Source organism: Mustela nivalis, assembly GCF_964662115.1.
Source record: "Mustela nivalis genome assembly, chromosome: 18".
In the NCBI taxonomy this organism is placed as follows: domain Eukaryota; kingdom Metazoa; phylum Chordata; class Mammalia; order Carnivora; family Mustelidae; genus Mustela; species Mustela nivalis.
Window position 1 is genome coordinate 12,248,585 of NC_139037.1, and position 20,497 is coordinate 12,269,081.

Sequence of the window (20,497 nt, forward strand, 5' to 3'; positions counted from 1 at the left end):
TATTGCACATAGTCCTTTTATTCTCTGCAGCACAAAGGACCCCTCCCTGTGGACCCAGACCCTCAGGCCCACAAGGAACTCTATCTACAGACACGAGCAGGACAGTGATAAATAGCAATCCTGGGGTAGTGGTTTCAGACGGATGGCGCTGGTGTGTAGGGCTCAGGGCAGAAATGTAACGTGGGCCAGGAGTCACAGGCCAGCTCCCAGGTGAGTGAGTTCGTGACTGCTGGGTTAGGAGCAGACAGGGCTGTTTAAAGGTCCCAAGATCCCAATGTCCTCGTGGCAGATGGACAGCTGGCTGGACGGATCCGTCGGGTGAAGGAAGGATGCCTCCCGCTGGAAGCTTCCCCTCCGCCTCAGTTCTTCACATCTCCCAGGCGGAGCTGCGCAAAGGAAGTGGCCAGCTCCAGCGCCTCCTGCAGGCAGCCCACATTCTTGCCTGTGGCCTGAGCTGACACATCTTTGCCACCACCCTTGCCGTCCATCAGGCCGGACACCTGCTGCACCCACTCACTGGCTTTCAGGCCCCGGTTGGCTGCATTCTGGAAAACAGAAAGAAGTGGGAGTCAGGACAGAAGACGGGACTGAGGAAGACATGGAGAGGGGAGGAAATGAAAAAGGATGGGGGAACCCCTGAGCCCGACCCCCGCCCTTCCGGGTGCGGCTGCCAGGGCTGAGACGGGTCCTACAGCTGGTGCCCAGCCCAGGTGAGGAGTTGCCAGGCCAGGTGTCAGCACAGTGGAACGTGTTCCCCGAGGAGACGGCCTGAGGGTAGGGGTGCTGGAGGAGGTGACAAACAAGGGCCAGGAGGACGGCTGTTTCTAACTGGTGGCACACGCACACAAGGGTCTTGGCAAACAACCGTGAGAAGAGCCAAGCTTCCAACACCATTCCCCGCTGGCACAGGGCTGCAGGGTGTTCTGACCTGGGGGACTTGACACAGGCACGTGATCTTGCCAGCTTCATTGTCCACTGTGAAGAGCATGGCAGAGGTCTGAGGGGAATGTGTCTTGAAGAGCTTCAAGGCTTCATTCAGGGCCTGTGGGAAAACCTGCTGTCAGGCCAGGCCTAGGGACAGGGAGCCAAGCTCTCCACTGTACAGCGAGTCTGCAGAGCCCAGTTCTCAGAGCATCCCCTGTGCCCCCCTCTCTCAGAGCAGGTGCTGGTCCCAGGAGACTGTACGGGGAGGAGAACCCAAGCACAAGGCTCTGCCCACCCTCCAGCTCTGAGGTTCGCCTTCCATCCCAAGGAGCTGGAGCTCTCCAGTCACCGGATCTCTCCATGGCGCAACCTAACCTCAATCCCAGAGAGCGGGCCCTCAGGCCACCATTCCATGAAGAGCCACAAAGCTCACAATTCAGCCACCAGAGGGCTGATCCCCCGAGAGGAGACAAGTACTGGACAGGCACAGAGCAGCGCGTGGCGTCCCAGCCCCTTGCCTTGGCCGAGGCGCCGCTCTCCATCTCCAAGATGACAAGGGGCTGGTTGGGGTTGCTGTCGATGAGCTGCTTTGTCTTCTCCAACACCTGCAAGGAAATCCAGAGGAGAGGGCTCAGGTCAAAGGCCCAGACCGCTGTCCACACAGTCTCCCATCCACCCACCAGCACGGCAGGACTCACGCGCTTCTGAACATCGGCTTTGCTAGCCCGGTCTAGGTCATCCATGATCTTCTTCAGGGATTTGAGATTCTCCCGGAATTCATCCTTCTGCCACTGGGGGATGACTGCAGTGGCCAGGGCCTGGAACCAGAACCACAATACCACTGGAGTCCAGACCACAAGGAGCTAAGATGTGAGGCCCAAGACCAGCCCACCCTTCTGGCTCTGAACACCACAGTCTTCCCTGACTCGTATCCAGGAGGAAAGAAAAAACAAAAAGGTATCCACTAGCCTAGAGACAAGTCACTCTGTGAGCAACTACTGGTGCCGTACCGAGTAGGGCGAGTGGGAAAGGCGCAGACACAGAGAGCTGGTCCCCACCAGGCAGTGAATATAGACTGTGACAGGCTCACAGGAAGCCTCCACATAACAGATATGAGGCGGCCTGGGAACAGTGGGCACCCCTCCTCCCAACTCCCTCAACTCCCCCTAGTGCTGAGAATGGGCCCTGCCGTCGGCAGTGGGGCAGCTAGCGGATTCCGGGGGTCCACAGGCCAGGATCTACCAAGACCCCTGTGGGACCACTGCACGGAGAACCAGGACCTGAGGCTTCTGCAGGAGCATCCGATGCATCCAGCCCTCAGCGGGGCCTAAGGAGGGAGACAGCCCATACCTCACCAAGGTCAGCGATCTCCCTCTGCACGTCCTTATTTGGCGCAGTCTGAGCCTTCACTTTGGCCTCCATGACCGAGAGAGAGTTCTTCAAGCTCTCTGCTTTCCTGAGGGCCTGGAGAGGGGCAGAGTTGTAAACCCCCGTGCGGTAACCTTCAGCTTCACTACCGGTAAACTGCGGGCGCACTGATGGCAAGCTCCGGAACAACACGCCCCCAACATGGCAGAAGTTTCTCGTTCTTTAGGGACCAAGTGCTGGCAGCCTCAGGCCCCAGGAAGGGCGCCCTCGTACCTGACTAGCACAAAGACTGTACCACCTCAGGCTTAGGGGAGAACCAAAAACTCCCGAGTCAGCAACCCTTCTCACCCCAACACAAGAACCGATCTTCAAGCCTCAGCACACCTCAGGCCCCGGGTACAGTCCCCACCCCTCGAGCAACCATCCCCGTGCACTGTGCGTCTCAAACTAGGCATGTACCCTTGGGGAGATGTGAGTGAGTGCTGGGGCACTGGAAGCTACAGCCAAATTATGGCTTACCCTCCTAGAGGCCGACAGATGATGGAACAAACAGCAGAATTTACGTATATTTTTAAAGATTAAAGCCAGCACAGTTAGGCAGTTCCGCACAGTGGTGGCTCTCTTTTGCCACGTGGGGGTCACTGAAGGACAGTTTGGGGGTAGCACTGTACTTCCAATTCTGAGCATAGCAGCTATGGAACCGTCTACACTATAGACTCAGATTGCACGACTCCTGCCTTGTTCCCATAAGCCACAAACCAGCTGCCACACTTACCTTCTGGGCTTCGGCCCCCGTGACGGCAACGATCCTCCGGATGCCCTTGGCAATAGCTTCTTCACTCACAATCACAAAAGTGCCTGCGTGACTTGAATTCCGCAGGTGCCTGAATGGAACAACACAAAGTCTACAGTGACCAGAGAGCCCACGCACCCTGGTCCTTACCGCACCCGGGAGCCCATGGTGAGGGCCTGAGGTCTCTGCGATCCTGGGGAAGCTCCCTCAATAGGACAAGGGGAAGAGGCCCTTTACGTGGATTTCGGGGAGGACTCAGGCCAGGAAGCCCAGCAGCAAGTCAGAGAAAGCCCAGCTGGGGCTGAGAACACACAGGCACTGAGTGAGACACCACCTTTCTGAGCCTCAGTGTTCTCAGGTATAAAATGCAGAGAATTCTCCTGCACGGGACTACTGTGAAACTCAAATGAAATCAAACAAAAGTACTCTGTAATTCTTAATGCCCAACACAATGTTCCTGCTGGCAGACTCTGTGTTCATTCTATTTCTGGTCCCCTTTGGAATAGAAACTATATTCTTCTGTCCCTGCCACTACCTGAGAATATCCAAGGATTACCTTTAAAATGTCACCACAATCCTGTAAACAGGTTTTATTCCTCAGGAGCTCAGAAAACCCTAAAGTTCTTGGGTATGCTGTCTGCAAGTAAATGTCTGAGAACTTTGTTTTAGCCTTAGAAAAGTAAGAGTGGATCTAGCCTTTTACTCACATCCTCCAAGGACAGCACCAAATTAACAAAAAGCGAGTCCATCCACTATTCCCCGATGTACTCACGTTCCCCCACAGAACTCAACGGAAGTGAGTGAGCCAGCAGGGCCAGAGGGGTCATCTAGCAGCTCGGACACGGGGACCCCAATGGAGACGACTCGCACAGGGTCAGGGTAGGTTTCATCAAACACAGCCCGTAGGCCCTGGATGGCTTTAGCTGCTGCCAGGGGACAATCCTGGGTGTAGACAGGCTGCCATGGAAAGAAAACAGAACAAAGCTGGGAAAAGTCTCTGGAGGTGCAGTACAAAGCAGCAGGGAAAGCACAGTCTTACAGGCAGGACTCTGGTTTCTAATCCTGGCTCTCATCATGTGCCCTGAGCCTCCTGGAATAAGGCACCCAGGTGTAAAGTCAAGAAGCTCAAAATAGAATTCCCAATTGCTTTGCTAAACTGTGAACCGAATCTTTTTTTTTTTTTTTTTGGTGGACCAGATCTTAGATGTGCTGCATGTGAGCCAGAACCAGAAGAGCTCTGGAGGGAGTGGAGCAAAGACCTCCCTCTGCCCGCTCCCCAGAGGCCCTAAGGTCCCTCCACAGGATACCACCGCAGCCCCTCCACCCCATGCAGCTAAGAATTACTGCTTCGAACAAATCTGTGTGCTCGGCAGGGTGCGGTCCCATGAGGAAGAGCATCAGGACTGCGGAGAGGGCTCCACGGAGAAAGACGCCGGCGTAGGAAGGAGCAGGGCTCACGGCCTGAGAGCTGACGCACAATCCAACCTACCTTGGCTGCCTCAATCATCTGGTTGGCTATCTCTTCGGCCTTCTTGATCTGCTGGGTGGACATGGCTCCCTTGGCAGTGAAGTCAAACCGAAGGCGGTCAGGAGCAACCAGGGAGCCTCTCTGGTCCGCTTCCCCAAGCACGGAGCGCAGGGCGAAGTTCAGGATGTGCGTGGCTGTGTGGTTGCTCATGATGGGCCTCCGTCGGGGCTGTGGAGGGCAGGGGCAGCTGGTGGAGGGGTCTGCCAGTCATCCTGCAATCCCTGCTCTCTCCCTCCCGACTGCTAGGATTCTTAGTTGGACACGGGGCTGCCCGGACTGAGGGCTACGTTTCCCCATTTCCCTTGCAGTGAACTGTGGCCATATGACATTCTGGTCAGTGTGTTGTGAGAAGATGTGATACACACCCTTAAAGGGAAGAACAGGGGCGCCTGGGTGGCTCAGTAGGTTAAGCTGCTGCCTTCGGCTCAGGTCGTGATCTCAGGGTCCTAGGATTGAGCCCCACATCGGGCTCTCTGCTCAGCGGGGAGCCTGCCTCCCCCTCTCTCTGCCTGCCTCTCTGCCTACTTGTGATTTCTGTCAAATAAATAAATAAAAATTTATTAAAATAATAATAAAAAATAAATAAAGGGAAGGAACACGCCCTCCCTTTCCTCTTTCCCACTACCTAGAGTAAAAAGTAAGAGTTGGCCAATTATGGCCTGTGGGCCAAAATCCAGCCTTTTGTCCATTTCTATAAATGGGTTTATTGGAACACAGCCAAACCCATATGTTTATACATGATCTACGCTGCTTTTATGCTACCGCACCAGAGGTGTATGGTTGTGACTAAGACGATATGGCTCACAAAACTGAAAATATTGACTATCTGGAACTTTGTTTAAAAAAAAAAGTTTGCCGGGGCACCTGGGTGGCTCAGTGGGTTAGGCCGCTGCCTTCGGCTCAGGTCATGATCCTGGGGTCCCAGGATCGAGTCCCGCATCGGGCTCTCTGCTCGGCAGGGAGCCTGCTTCCTCCTCTCTCTCTCTCTGCCTGCCTCTCTGCCTACTTGTGATCTCTCTCTGTCAAATAAATAAATAAAAATCTTAAAAAAAAAAAAAAAGTTTGCCAACTCCTGGCCTAGAAATGGATCCAGTGGCTACCTTCCTGGACTGTGAAATGAAGGGCCACACCGCAGGAGTAAGGACAGAAAACCAAGCAAGGAAAGGCTGGGCCCTATGACTCTGTGGGGCAGAGTATCTGTAGCAGCTTGGACTTGGAGATGAGAAACACCCTTCTACCTTGTTTTAAGTGACTGTTAATTTTGAGCTCAGTCACATGAACAGAACCTAGTTCCTAATTAATACAGGATCCCAGGCTCCTGAGGAAGTATTTGCAGTTAATCTGGAGAAAGACCATCCGTGAAACAAGTCTCTAAATCTCAACTGAAGTCACTGTCCTCTGGGGCACGTGACTGGCTCAGCTGGAGGAACTGTTCATCTTGATCTCGGGGTTACGAGTTTGAGCCCCACACTGGGTATAGATTATTGAAAATAAATTAATTAAAATAGAATAAAATAAAATCACAGTCCTCTGACTTAAGAACATATCCATTTAGTAACTCACAGCTGTACCCATCACAAAATGTTCTCTTGCATCAGACTCAGAATCATCTCACGAATTCACTTAGGAGTGACAACGATGACTGGACCAATTTAGAGCCAAAGGAGATGAATTCTTTTCATAATGTATATTGGGTCACTATGACATACACTTGAAATATCTTAGAATTTTATATGTCAACTATACCTTGATAAAAAAATTAAATTTTAAATTACAAACATAAAAATAAAAGGGAGAGGATTACTAACCAGGTCCAATGCCAAGCAGCATAATGTAACTCACCTCATCAATAAACAGCCGGACCTGGTCCCCGACTCTCAGGCTGCCATAGACGGTCCCTATGTGCAGCACGTACCCTCCTCGCACCTGAGCGTTCTTCACTGTGAATTCTGTTTTCTAAGAGGAGTCCAGGAGAAGAATATGTAAGTAAGCCCAAATACATACATACATATATATATATATATATATATATATATGATCTCCTCTCTCTTTATCTACATATTACACATTCTCTAAGCTCCTCTTCCTACTGTGTATATATATACTGTTATACACACATTATACCATTAATACCGTTATTGTATACATAAACACGCACCATATCTACTGAAAATTAATCAAAAGGAATCACACAGAAGTGGAGCCCAGTGGCTAGAAGGGGAAGCTAGAACAGGAGCAGTAATAATTTCAGAAAGAATTTGTCTATTACCGAACCAAGTGAAATGCTTGACAGGAAAGAACCATCAAGTATAGGCCCTCACAAGGAAAGATATACACTGCATCTCCTAGGAGAAATCAACTACCCCTGCAACTCAGCCAATGAGAAACCACCATCACCCAAGCTTGTGATTTTCTCCAGTGGACTTTCCTTTAAAATACCTGCCCCACCCCCCAACTTCCTCCTCCGCCTTCTCCATAAAATGGCAGTTCTCCTTCCTTTGCTGGACTTGCCTGTGCTTTTGCCATAGCTCACATGTCCCAAATTACAATTCTCTGCTACTTCCCAATAAACTCACTTTTCCTGGTAAAATACCAGTTTCATTTTTATAGTTGAACGGTACCTGTATTTACCATTAAAGATACAGACCACTTTATAGGTGTACAAATATATGTGTGTATATATACAGAAACAGATGTTCTCTTAAGGAGCATGCTAGAGAATGTAAAGCCATCGTAAGGAAGCTGAAGTCCATGAGATGAGATAACTCCTCCAAGATCACAGAGTCAGCAGTGGCAGAGATAGAGGCTGAGGCTTCTGCAAGGGAGTCTGTCCTCCAGAGAGCTACCTCTTATTCATGAGGAAAGCCTGGAGGAATCCAGGATCAACGAACACAGCACAACCACAGGAATCCTGCTAAGAGGGACCTAACCGCAGTGATCAGTGGGATAAGAGGCAGCTCCCTTGGTCTCAGAAACACTGACAACGGACCACACCCAAAGACCACTGTGTCTCCTCCCCAAGGACAGGAGTGTGAGAAGCCAGAAAAGCTACCCCAGCCGAGGCCCAGCCCTCTGCTGGATGCCCCCATCCCCGGCTAACAAGGACGAACTGTTGGCTTACATCTTCACTGTTGTCCTCGACCTTCACCAGGTAGCCTTCATCATAGATCTGCCCGCCTTGCTCGGCATAGAAACAGGTCTTGTCCAGCACCACTCCACACTCCTGGCCCGTGCACACTTCCTCCACGAACATCTTGTCCCTGCGCAGAGCCATCACTGTCGCCACCGCACTTTCAAATGCTGGACAGAAGGGAGAACAGAGGGTCAAGGACTTCACTCCTACACTCGTGGCTGTCTTTGCTGGATTCTATGGCTCAAACTCTCCTTAGGTCCTAACTGTCTGATTTTATTTTACAATCAAGACCATTAGACTCCCCAAAAGGGCTTAACAGCTGGGAATATAACACTCAGTAGAGTGACCACCTGTCAGTTTGCTTCGGACCAGGGGAGACTTTCACATCACTGGGACAGTTCTGGTCACTCTATCTCTGAGCTGTTGAACAGGAACCTAGTGAATCTGAATATTTAGGACTAATAATAAATTCCCTACTCCCTAGGTCAAGTCATGCATGGGTGGTTCAGTGGTAGAATTCTCGCCTGCCAAGGTCAAGTCATAAAGAATGTATTCATTTTGTGGGCTTGCTTGGATAGATTTAGGGATCTCAGCTGATGCAAAAAAGCAAAAACACATACTGCCTGTTTCTTTGATTCTTAACTTCAGAATGCCTCTATTCTATCCTTTTCTCTTTACTTATTTATTTAAATTAAGTAATCTCAGGGCACCAGGTGGCTCAGTCAGTGAAGCGTCTCCCTTCGGCTCAGGTCATGATCCCAGGGTCCTGGGATTGAGCCCCACATTGGCCTCCTGCTCAGTGGGGAGCCTGCCACTTGCACTCCTTCCGGCTCGTGCTCTCTCTCACTATCTCTGTCTCTCTCAACTGAATGCATAAAATACTTGTTCAAAAATAAAAAATAAATTAAGTAATCTGTACGCACTGTGGGGCTTGAACTCAAGACCGCAGGATCAAGAGTCACATGATCTACCAACTGAGCCAGCCAGGCGCCCCTAGAATGCCGCTATCCTGATGCAAAATTCAGCAGCCACTGAAGATTGTATTAGTGCCAATTTCCTGGGTTTCTGAAAGGTGTTACAATTAGGAGAAAGTGGGTAAAGAGTACGAGGACTGTCCCTATAAATTTTTTTCACAACTTCCTATGAATCTTTCATTCTTAGAAAATAAAGGATTAGGGGCGCCTGGGTGGCTCAGTGGGTTAAGCCGCTGCCTCTGGCTCAGGTCATGATCTCAGAGTCCTGGGATCGAGTCCCGCATTGGGCTCTCTGCTCAGCAGGGAGCCTGCTTCCTCCTCTCTCTCTGCCTGCCTCTCTGCCTACTTGTGATCTCTGTCTGTCAAATAAATAAATAAAATCTTTAAAAAGAAAAGAAAGGATTAGAAAATTAGTAGCCATGGGTCTCTAGGAGTATAAAATTACAGAGTACGACTCTGCAGAACTATAGGAGAGGCTCTGCTAAATACCCTAGGTTCCTAATCTTGAGACCTGGCCAAGGTACGCACAGTAACACAAGAACACACCATAGCTCCCACTGGAGTCCGAATGGTAATTATACTTTGGGGAATCATCTGTTGCTTCCAGACCCTTCTCCCGGAGCTCTTCAATAGCATAGATGTCCAGCATAATGAGGTCTTCCCCTCCAGCTCCCTTGCCCTGTGATTTCAGCTGCCAGTAAGAGAAATAAACATAAGTTACCCCAATGTGGGAACAAGAATTCTGAAGGACCCCAGACTGCTAAAATAAGCCCAACAGAAAGCTCTAGAACAGTTTTTTAGTCTCAGCACTACCAACATTTGGGGCCAGGTAATTCTTTGTTTTGGGGGGCTGTCCACGGCAGGTGTTGAGCAGCCCCCTCGACCTCTACCCACCTGATGCCGACAGCATCCCACACTCAGTTGCGAAAACCAAAAAATGTCTTCATATATTATTGCCAAATCTCCCCTGGGGCCAACATGCCCCTGCAAGACACTCACTGGTCTTGGGAAAAATGGAATTCTGAAGACTTTAATGGAGGGAAACTCCCATTCTTCTTGTTGTTTAGTGTTGGGTTTTCAGCTCACTCCCTAAATTCTTTACCTGGGCCAGTTTCCTCTCCTCTTCAAATCCATCCATATCCACCACCAGGCCCTTCTCTTCAGCAATCAGTCCTGTGAGATCCACTGGAAACCCATAGGTGTCATAGAGGAGCCAAGCAGTGTCCCCTGCACGGCACAAAGGAACTGTGTAAGAATGACATGGAAGTCCCCTCCTTTGCCATCTCAAGCACTTCCCAAAGGAAGCTGGCAGTGACAGAAGGAACTGGAGACAAGGCTAGTTAGTATTGATTCTGTGCACTTGTCAGAAAATCCAACAAATCTTTCAGATTGATCTGGAGCAAGTACAAGAGGTCTCCCCGAAAAGTTCTGTTTCTTAATCAGAACACAAGTGTTCCCTTTGTGGAAATTCATCAGGCTTTCTCCTTGTGCATTACACTGCACTAACATGTTAAAAAAAATGTTTTTTAAATTTTCCAGTCTAGTTTTAAAAAAAAAGAAAGAAAGAAAGAAAAAAAGCCAAGCTGCAGTACAGTACATACCGTATGTTCCATTATTGCTAGAAAATACACACACACGCCCCTACATACATACATAGGTAAACAGAGTAAAGTCCTGAGTAGTTAGACAACAAACTCTTAACATCTGTTACCTCTGAGAAATGAGGTAACAGGAGAAAAGAGAATCTTCATTTTTTACTTCTGTGTTATTTAAATACTTTGCCACATTAACATATTACTTTTATAATTTTACTATAAACCCCATTTTATACCAAAAGCAGTATAACCAACCAAGCTATCCTGAGCCCTTGGAGACAGGGGACTCCACTGTCAATTGTGAAAAAGAGCTTGCCTCTTCTGGAAAGATTAACCCGGATGAAGAAAGGAACAAACTAGTCCTTACCAGGAATGGTTTTACAGTCTCCCAGGCTCTGAATTTTCCTGTCCAAGATGCGGCGCCCTCTGCTGAGAGTCTTAAGAAACTGCACTTCTTCTTCATTTATGATGTCCTTCACCATATCTGGGTCCTTCTTGAGCTCAGGAAATGCATCACCCTGGCAAAGGGAAAACAGAGACGTGGACTCCTTGAAGACAGACCATTCCATGAGCGCCTTAAAAACTCTCACTGACAATATGCTAATTCCCACCCCAGCCCTCTAAGCTAAGTGCATTAGCCGAACAGAGATAAGCAGGGAGATACACCTACCAACGACTGGACGACAACATCTACTAACGTGGCAAAGAACCCCCTGCTGGCATTGAGTTTCTCATGGGAATATCGGACCGCCCGGCGGAGAATCCGTCTCAACACATACCTGAAACAGGCAGAAGACCACCTCCTCTAGACAACCTTCCAAGCATTTTTTAATGGGGTTTTTGGAATTCTACCCAAAGCAAATGACCAGCATTTTGACTCTTCCAGAGACATTCTTTTATCTAAGTCCTTTTTCTGTGAGCCCCTGAGGACATTCATTCCAGCAGAAAACTCAGGAATATACCCAACAAATACGTCAGTTTTTCTACCACATTCTGCTGACCCAGAGATGGAGTCAAGTTCAGCCCAGACGGCTGATGACTCAAATCTCAGGACCTGCCTATCAGTAAGAAAACTGCCTGGGCCTCATCAATATGGAGCCCATCCCGCCCTTCCAATATCCTACCAGACAACCTAAAATACAACCTCTATCTTCTTCTCTTGTACTTAGCAACAAAGATTTAATAAAAATGGCAACTCTGTAACACAAGCTGAAACTCTCTTAATCCCTAAAAAATACAAGGATCCCTCCAACTACCTAAGTGACAAAGAAAACAAACATAAAGCATGGCTTTAAGTTCCGTGGAGAGTCCTCAAACTCACAGTGGCAGTCCCAACCCCGCCCCAGACTTACCCCCGCCCTGTGTTGTCAGGTCGGCCGCCATCAGCCAGTGCCACGGTGATGGTCCGGGCATGGTCAGCCAGCACCCGGTAGGCCATATCGATCCCATCAGCATCTTCGGCACCAACTTTCCCCGAGTACGGCCGGGCACCTGTGCCCTACAGATAAAAACCAGGAGGCAGCTCGTTAGGAAGCACCCTTCTGGTACCGCCTTGCCCTAGAAGATTCCAAGAGAACTGAATGGGCATAAGGGAAAGGATGGCCCTCTTCCCAGATCTTTTAATACTAAGAAGAGGGACAGAAAGAGCCTCCAGCCAGACCCCTGCACTCAACAAACCTCAGTACCTTATGCTTAGAGCCTCTTAAGTTATTAACAATTCAATTAACAGATGGTCACAGGTACCCTTAGCTGGCAAAGACATGATTATTTTACCTTTGACAGTACTGCTCAGAGTACAACCTAGAAACCTCCACAAACATCTGCATGTTTGCAATAGGACCAGTACCTTCTGAATGGCTTCGAAGTAAGGAACAAAAAGGTCAGTGTCATAGTTGGACATCTTATTCTGCAGTACAGACACCAGTCGCTCCAGGCCCATCCCTGTGTCGATGCTTTTCTTAGGAAGAGGTTTCAAAATGCCATCGCTTTCCCTGCAGGACCCAGAGAGAGAGAAGTTGAAACAAGGACTCTAGGTGCCACCTCTCCCCGCTGGTTAAAACTCTGTTACGTAGCACAGATGACAGGCTGTGACTATTTGCCACCTGCCTCTGCCTGACTTGTTGGGAGGAGAGGAGGGGAAAACGTAAGTACTCTGGGGCCTATGAAAGAGTGAGGCATGAGCCGGGGTGGCTCAGTCAGTTAAATGTCATGATCCCAGAGTCCTGGGATTGCGCCCCGCATCGGGATCCCTGCTTCATGGGCAGTCTGCTTCTCCCTCCCCTTCTGCCTCTTTCCACTCTTGTGCTTTCTCTCTCTCTAATAAATAAAATCTTTAGAGAATAAAAAATAAAGGGTGAAGCAGGTCTCAAGGAAATGAGCTTTAAAACTGCAGTCCACAGGGGCACCTGGGTGGCTCTGCTGGTTAAGCATCCAACTCTTGGTTTTGGCTCAGGTCATGATCTCTCAGTTGTGGGATCAAGCCCCACATCAGGCTCTGTAGTCAGTGTGGAGTCTGTTTCAGATTCTCTCTCCCTCTCTCTCTCCCACTCTTTCTCTCTCTCTCTCTGGTCAAATAAGTAAATAAAATCTTTAAAAAACTGAAATAAAATAAAATAAAATCACAGTCCAAATTATAGCAAAAATGACATTATAGGAATAGTCCTGAAGCAGGTACTATGTGAAATAAAACTATTTTATAAAAGATTAGGTCCACCAGTGACTCAGAGATCAGAAGGAAAACCTGAGAGAAAAAATCTAAATAATGTCCACAAGATCCCCTGATGTCTTTAGTCTTGCTTTAGCTCTGTTCCACTATCCTCAAGATGAGGATGAGAAGACAGCCTTGTGCTCTGAGTCCCTCTTTCTCTACGTGGCTCAGGAAAAGGTGCTGCTATTAGCAGGAAGAGTTTAGAACCCCAAGGCCACCTGTTATACTGGATGAACACAAGGTTCCAAATCTCCAGCACGTTGGGGTCATCCTGGTTGACGAGGTGTGCAGCATCCCGGCCACCAATCCGGTCATAGTGAATCTCACTGCAGGGACCACATGGGCCCGTGTCACCCATCTCCCAGAAGTTATCCTTCATGTTGCCAGGGAGGATTTTGGAGTCATCCAGCCTGCGGAGAGTAAGAAGATAAGCTCAGTTACAGCCATTGACAAGGATCCTTTTTTTTTTTTTAATTAACGATTTTATTTTTATTATTTATTTGAGAGAATGAGAGAAAGAGAGGATGAGAGGGAGGAGGGTCAGAGAGAGAAGCAGACTCCCTGCTGAGCAGGGAGCCCCATGCGGGACTCGATCCTGAGACTCCAGGATCATGACCTGAGCTGAAGGCAGTCGCTTTACCAACTGAGCTACCCAGGTGCCCCCAATGACAAGGATTCTGCCCAGACTTGTATCCACTACTAAAGGAGATCCTTATGCATTCCTATTTAAAAAAAAAAAAAAAAGGCACCCTCATTGGCAATGACTAACACTGGGCCGACACAGCAGGGGCTAAGGGAGCAGGACAGGATTCTTCTCAGGCGTGACTACAACAGAATACAAAATACACATAAAGCTACGTTCATAACTAAACAAAAATGGGCAAAGACAAGGATATAGCCTAGAAAGGAACACATGAAAATGAAAACATATATGCTCATATGACCAGAATTTAAGCAAATATTTACTCTGCAAGTGTTCCTTCATTTTTAAAAAATGGAAACACCAGAAGCATTAAAACAGCTGCTGAATATTTCGAGTCACTTTTCTATGCCTCAATTTAGTCAACTTTCTCACCTTAAAATGATACCAAAATGCATTTAGTAAAATTAAAATTATTTCCAAAATACTGAACCCTCCTGAGAGCTGCTAGGTAAGACAGGCAGTCAGGAAAGATTGTGCACACTGGATAACAGGGTCCAGATACACACAAGCCAAGCAAAACAGGATTCCCACTCAAGTGTCTAAGGTTCGCGTGTGTTATTAGCCAAAATGTCCAAGTACTTGTAAATGACAGAATCTAAGCAAGGAGGGGTTTCAGACCAAGTACCAGGGGAAGCCGGATTAGAGTAGTATTACTGGAGTCAAAGTAATTAATTCATAAATGAATGAATGAAACAGCAAAACCACTAAGTGTGGTAAAAAGCTATACCTTTTCTAAGAGTTAAAGTAAAAAGAAAAAGAAAATGAACAGGGTGCGTGGGTACCTCAGTCAGTTAAGCGTCTGACTCTTGGGTTTCGGCTCAGGTCAGGTCATGATTTCTGGGCGCTGGGATGGAGCCCCATGCCTGGCCCCCTACTCATCATGGAGCCTGCATGAGATTCTGTCTCTCCGCCCCTCCCCCTACTCACGCTGTGTTGCTCTCTCTCTAAAATAAATAAATCTTTAAAAAAAAAAAAAAGACAACGAATGCACCAAAGGGTAATTGTTCCTAGTCACTCCCACCTCCATCTCAAAATGCACAGCCTGCAACAGGACAAGGCAATGCACCCCAAGCCCTAATAGCCCATGGCAGCACCAAGTCAGAAATCACTTCACTCCTCCACACTCTACATGTGAGATGCATTCTTACCCCAAGTTTTGCCAGATCTGTTTGCACTCCAGGTCTGGTTCTAAGCCAGCTGCTTCATCCCCACCAAAGTAAGTAACATAAAGCCTCTCAACTGGAATGCCAAACTCTTGGGTGAGAAGCTCCAAAGCCATCTTACATGCCAATTCCTACAAAAAAGAACAACAACAAAAAAAATGCAGAATGTGGCCAAGCCAAAAATCTATTTAGGCTGAGTAGAAAAGTGCAGACCCGAGGAATGCAAATATAAAACTACAACATCTTTACTATCAACCCAGACAAATGAAGGATCAATTTATAGAAGATACCAAAACATAAACCGGAATCATCAAATGCTAGGCACTGCATCCTGGAAGGCTTAGATCCCCTCTTCAAACTTACCTTGAAGTAATCTCCGAAAGACCAGGAGCCCAGCATCTCAAAGAAGGTGTGATGATAGACATCCTTGCCCACGTCATCCAGGTCGTTGTGTTTGCCCCCAGCCCGGATGCACTTCTGGGTATTGGCAGCTCTGCTCAGCTTGGCCATGGGGTGAGATGGGTCAATAGTGTTCAGAAAGATGGGTTTAAACTAAAAAAGAAAGGGAACATTTCAGCTTTGAAGGAGGTGTCAAGCCATCAGGTGGTCACATGGTGGCAGGTAGAGACCACACAGAAACTGTTGTTTGTGATGTATTTAATTAGCCTGGAATACGGAGACACTTGGGAGGCACGTGGCCTGACAGGGCAGCGGCACAGGCAGCCTGTCTGAGAGCAGCTTCTTCCTGGTCCTTGCTCTCAGTCTCCACCATTGCTAGCAACACCACCTGCACCAGGGAAACACCTGTTGGATCTGTGTATCAGCCAGAGGCTGATGTGGTGAAACCCACGCTTCCTCAGGAGTCTCTGGTGGTCAGGGCTTAGGACATCTTTCTGGAAGAACTTAGTGTAAAAGTGATATGCTGGAGGCACCTGGCTGGCTCAGTTGGTAGGGCAAGGAACACTTTGATCTCAGGGTCATGAGTTCAAATCCCACATTGGCCACAGAGCTACTTTAAAAATAATAATTGTAATTATTATTTTAAAAAATGATGTGCAGGCTTAATGGTAAAGGTGATAAGGAAGAAAAAAACTGAGACCTATTAAGGGAGTAAAATCAGCACAACTTGATGAACGACCCATGTGCAGAAAAGGTATTATTTTGCTCTCAGGATTTATCAAATTACACTTTGATGTAACATTGTTATATAAGTTTATTTATTTTCCCCCTCACTAGACCTGTCCAATTTGGTAGCCCACCAATCACCTGTGACTTGTACAATTAATTAAAATGAAATTATTAGTAATTAATCAAAATTTTCTAAAAACAAAAAATTCTGTTCCTCAGTCGCATCAGCTCACTAATACGTATGGGGTGCCTGGCCAGCTCAATTGGTGAAGCATGCAACTTCGGATCTCGGGGTTGTAAGTTTGAGTCCCATGCTAGGTGTAGAGATAACGTAAATAAATAATATAAAAACCTAAAATTAAAAAATCATCATATGTGGCTGGTGGCTACCATACTGGATAGCCCAGTCATAGCCATAGAACATGACCATCGTTGTCAAAGTTCCATTTGACAGTTCTGAACTAGACCATGAACCCCTTAAAAGCAAAAACCGTATTACTTATCTTCTATATCCAGTACCTAGCACAATACCTGAAAAAGGGCAGATGCCTAATAAATACTATTTTTAAATGTTTAAAAAAAAAAAAAAAAAAAAGCAAAAACCCATCAAGGTATTTCTGATTAAGAAGCAGTAAGAGGCAGTACAGCACAAAAGTTAAGCTAAGCAAAGGACTGCCGGGTTTCCGATCCATACTCCAGCATTCACCAGCTATGTCAGCTTGGGCAATTTACCTGAGCTGTCAGTGCATCAGTACAGAGTGAGCATTAAATGAGTCAGCTCACATAAAAGACGTAGAACAATTCCTGGCACATAGTAAATGCGAAGTACATCAGTCTAATAATTACGGCTATTCAGAGAACATTAGGACACTGGACTCCCGGGGCGCTTGGGTGGCTCAGTCGTTAAGCATCTGCCTTCAGCTCAGGTCATGATCTCAGGGTCCTGGGACTGTGAGGAAGACTGCTTCTCCCTCTCCCATTCTCTCTGCTTGTGTCCCCTCTCTCACTGTCTATCTCTCTGTCAAATAAATCTATAAAATCTTTAAAAACAAAACAAAACAAATACTGGACTCCCATGGTTCTTCTACCAAGTATAGTTGACACATGTGGGAGAAGATAAAACTCATGCCTAGGAATGCCAGAGTAAAAGAGAACCTTCCCAGTATTCCAGAAAACCCATCACCTTGCAAGTCCACATAAAATTAGTGCCCCCTCTGTCTGTCAAATAAAATAAATAAAATCTTTAAAAATAAATAAATAAACAAATAAATTAGGGGCGCCCGGGTGGCTCAGTCATTAAGTATCTGCCTTTGTTTTGCTCAGGTCATGATCCCAAGGCCCTGGGACCAAGCCCCACAACAGGCTCCCTGCTTGGTGGGAAGCCTGCTTTCCCTCTCCCGCTCCCCCTGCTTGCGTTATTGCTCTCTCTGTCTCTCTCTCTGTCAAATAAATAAATAAAGATCTTTTAAAAAAAAAAAAATTAAAGAAATTAAATAAGTAAATAAATAATGTTAAATCAAAGAAAGGAAAAGGAAAAACCCTTCTTACCTGGTTCATGCCCGCATTGGCGAAGAGCAAAGTAGGATCGTCCAACGGGATGGTGGCAGACGAGTGAACGTAGGTGTGCTCATTCCTCTTGAAGAAATCTATAAATCGCTGCCGGATTTCACTTGCTGTTAGGGTCGAGTCCATCTTGAAAATAATGCTACGGAACTAAGCAGAGGGAAGAAAAGAAGGAAAATTCGGGGAACTGAAACTAAGAGATAAGTAGGCATTACACAAGACTCCTGGCTTCTCAAGCCAAATCAAATCAGGACACAGAAAGCTGTTTGATCCTAAAACCTCTATGTTGTAACGTCCAAGGCTAAAATCATTATCGAAGCAAAACTTGCTGCACTAGCAGACAATAGTCCCACGTGTTCTTCCTTCCCATGCCAACCTCAATAGGTTCAATACACCAACACATCAAGTAGAGCAGGAGGGTTTCTTCGTGTGTTCATTTATTCCAAACTATGAAGATGTATAGCACATCCTCTGTGCCAAGGCCTAGGCCAGGAATTAGGAAATGGGAATAAAAACCTCACGGTTTACCGTCCAGCAGAGACGCCAACTGGGGATGCGGGGGATGCTCAGAAGACCTGCGTTCCAGTCCTGGCTGTAAATCCTTAATGGAGTTACTTCACTTCGCCAACACAAGGACAGGTCCATATGAGAATGAACTCGAAGGCCCCTTCCAGCTCTGTGTTCATCTACATGCCTACATTCGTCCCATTATCCCTAAAGTCAGGGTCTCTAGGTTTGGCCTGACCACCTGAGGGAGGCTGCTGTCAACAGTAGTGGACCTGGGGATGGGGCCAGTTATACAAGGAACTGTCTGCAAGTAGGACGATACCTGCCTCCACCTAGCTGGAGCACCCAGCCAGAACAACTGGCTGGCAGACGGCGACCTTCCCAGCTATTAGGTTACTAAGGGGTGAGGATGCTACAGCCACACTGAGGAGGTAGAGCTCAGAGCCAGTAAAAGAGAAAGGAGTTCAGAAGAGAGAGAAGCTAAGAAATGATACAACTTGACAATGTCAAAGCTCTTTCACACTTACTATGATTTCCCTGAGAGGCAGGTTGGGGAAAAGTGACAGTCCCTGGTGAGCAGGTGCCCATCGCCAGCATAGTACTACAGTGCCATCAGCACTGGCTGTCCAAAAAAATGGGAACCATCTGGCTGACATTAGTCTCTAGAATTCGAGACCCAACTCTAACCATAAATAAGTTACTGCATCCCAAATTTCTTCTTTGGGTTTTTTTGTTTTGTTTTGTTTTGTTTTTGAGAGACGGAGAAAGAGAGTGCAAACGCTCAAGTGCAGGGGAGGGGAGGAGAAGCCAACGTGGGACTGGATCCCGGGACCCTGCGATCATGACCTGAGCCGAAGGCAGACGCTTAACCCACTGAGCCCGGTATCCTTTTTGTGTAAAATAGTAGTATCTAGGGACACCTGGGTGGCTCAGTGGGTTAAAGCCTCTGCCTTCAGCTCAGGTCATGATCCTGGGGTTCTGGGATCGAGCCCCGCGTCGGGCTCTCTGCTCGGCGGGGAGCCTGCTTCCTCCTCTCTATCTCTCTGCCTGCCTCTCTGCCTACTTGTGATCTCTGTCTGTCAAATGAATAAATAAAATCTTTAAAAAAAAATAAAGGAACATGAGTGCTATTACTTCAAGTCACTTAGTGTGCAAAGTTGTTTTTTTCCCTTCTTCTAAGAAGATAAAGATGCACACAGTGATTCACAGTTACCCACAATTTCAAATGATTAATTCACAATTCAATCAACTACTTATGGAAACAAAAGCCCTTTGGACAAAAAGATGGTGAAACACTGGCTGAAAGAACCCGAGTGAACTAAAACTCCCACAGATAAGGACTTTAATGCCCAGGCAAAGGAGTGAAGGCTAGGGTTTTTAGAAACTTTGCTACACCCCATCCCTCCTCATCATGGCTCTCAATCAGTCTTAATGGTGACCAAAATTAATGTACAGTGCCAAGCTGAATGAGCAACATCAAAGCAGTTTCAAAACGTTCACTGCTCCTCCTCTGAACAGGCTGAGGTAAATAAGCTGCATCCCAAAAGACTTGTAGACTTTCCATTTTGCTTACTCATTCAACATATATAAACGCATATTGTGCGAGGAACCAAGAATGAGTCTCCGCCCTCAACAGGGAGACAGTCATACAGAAAGAACTGCAAAATGATGTAAGGATCCGATATATATTCACATATAGAGGCGGGACTCTTAAAAGGCACGTCACCATCACAAATTCATTTATTCAATATATACGGGAAGGCTGTATAGTATTTATATCCACTGAAAAGTGGGAGAAAGGGTGGTCCTCAGATTCTACTTCCCAGCAGAGGCTGTAAAGGCCTGGAGTACCTTAAATCACAATGGCTTTTGGGTTTAAGACACCAGTCCTAGGATCTTTCAATGTCCTCTTCATTTGCCAAGTAAGTTGTCTACCTTACCCCACTCTTTTCCATTTCCTAGTTAACTTCTGGACTTTGATATAGCAATTCCGAAGACACTTACTTAAGGAAGCCTTCTCCTTCTTGACCAGATTCTCACTATACCTACCCCCCCCCCCACCGTAGCTTCAGGTGTCTTCCTTTAAAACTTCTACACCCACTGGACTGCTTGTTCAACGTCCATCTCCCCCATCACGCTCTAAGTTCCACCCCCGTGAGAATCATGACTGATTTTTGCTCACCATACGGGAATAGCCTCAACATCTAGTCCAATGATTGCTAAGTTAATATTTCAGGATTAGGTATGATCCTTTAATAGCGAACTGTCAGCGAACCGGAAGCACACCGGGAAATGCACTCTCTGTTAAAGTACCAGCAGAACACGACGGGGCACACACAGTGCCTCCAGATAAACCTGAATAAGTACCGCCTAGTTTTAAGAATTTAGGAAATGGCTCACAGGGGAATTCC

General features: G+C 47.2%; 1 protein-coding gene across 2 annotated transcripts in view; it reads right to left on the minus strand.

The window, feature by feature from the left end:
- Positions 1–20,497, minus strand: part of AARS1 (alanyl-tRNA synthetase 1) — a 25,478-nt gene continuing 4,981 nt past the window's right edge. For both annotated transcript variants that reach the window (XM_082712211.1, XM_082712212.1), the window contains 20 exons: positions 17,565–17,729; positions 15,252–15,440; positions 14,874–15,019; positions 13,241–13,432; positions 12,162–12,306; positions 11,668–11,813; positions 10,986–11,094; positions 10,683–10,833; positions 9,823–9,947; positions 9,267–9,411; positions 7,735–7,913; positions 6,456–6,569; positions 4,575–4,781; positions 3,858–4,042; positions 3,068–3,176; positions 2,275–2,388; positions 1,623–1,742; positions 1,443–1,529; positions 929–1,042; positions 1–545 (listed from right to left, as the gene is read on the minus strand). In XM_082712211.1, the coding sequence (XP_082568337.1) occupies positions 360–545; positions 929–1,042; positions 1,443–1,529; positions 1,623–1,742; positions 2,275–2,388; positions 3,068–3,176; positions 3,858–4,042; positions 4,575–4,781; positions 6,456–6,569; positions 7,735–7,913; positions 9,267–9,411; positions 9,823–9,947; positions 10,683–10,833; positions 10,986–11,094; positions 11,668–11,813; positions 12,162–12,306; positions 13,241–13,432; positions 14,874–15,019; positions 15,252–15,440; positions 17,565–17,708 (2,907 nt within the window). In that variant the 5' untranslated portion in view covers positions 17,709–17,729 and the 3' untranslated portion in view covers positions 1–359. The remainder of the gene's footprint in view (positions 546–928; positions 1,043–1,442; positions 1,530–1,622; positions 1,743–2,274; positions 2,389–3,067; positions 3,177–3,857; positions 4,043–4,574; positions 4,782–6,455; positions 6,570–7,734; positions 7,914–9,266; positions 9,412–9,822; positions 9,948–10,682; positions 10,834–10,985; positions 11,095–11,667; positions 11,814–12,161; positions 12,307–13,240; positions 13,433–14,873; positions 15,020–15,251; positions 15,441–17,564; positions 17,730–20,497) is intronic.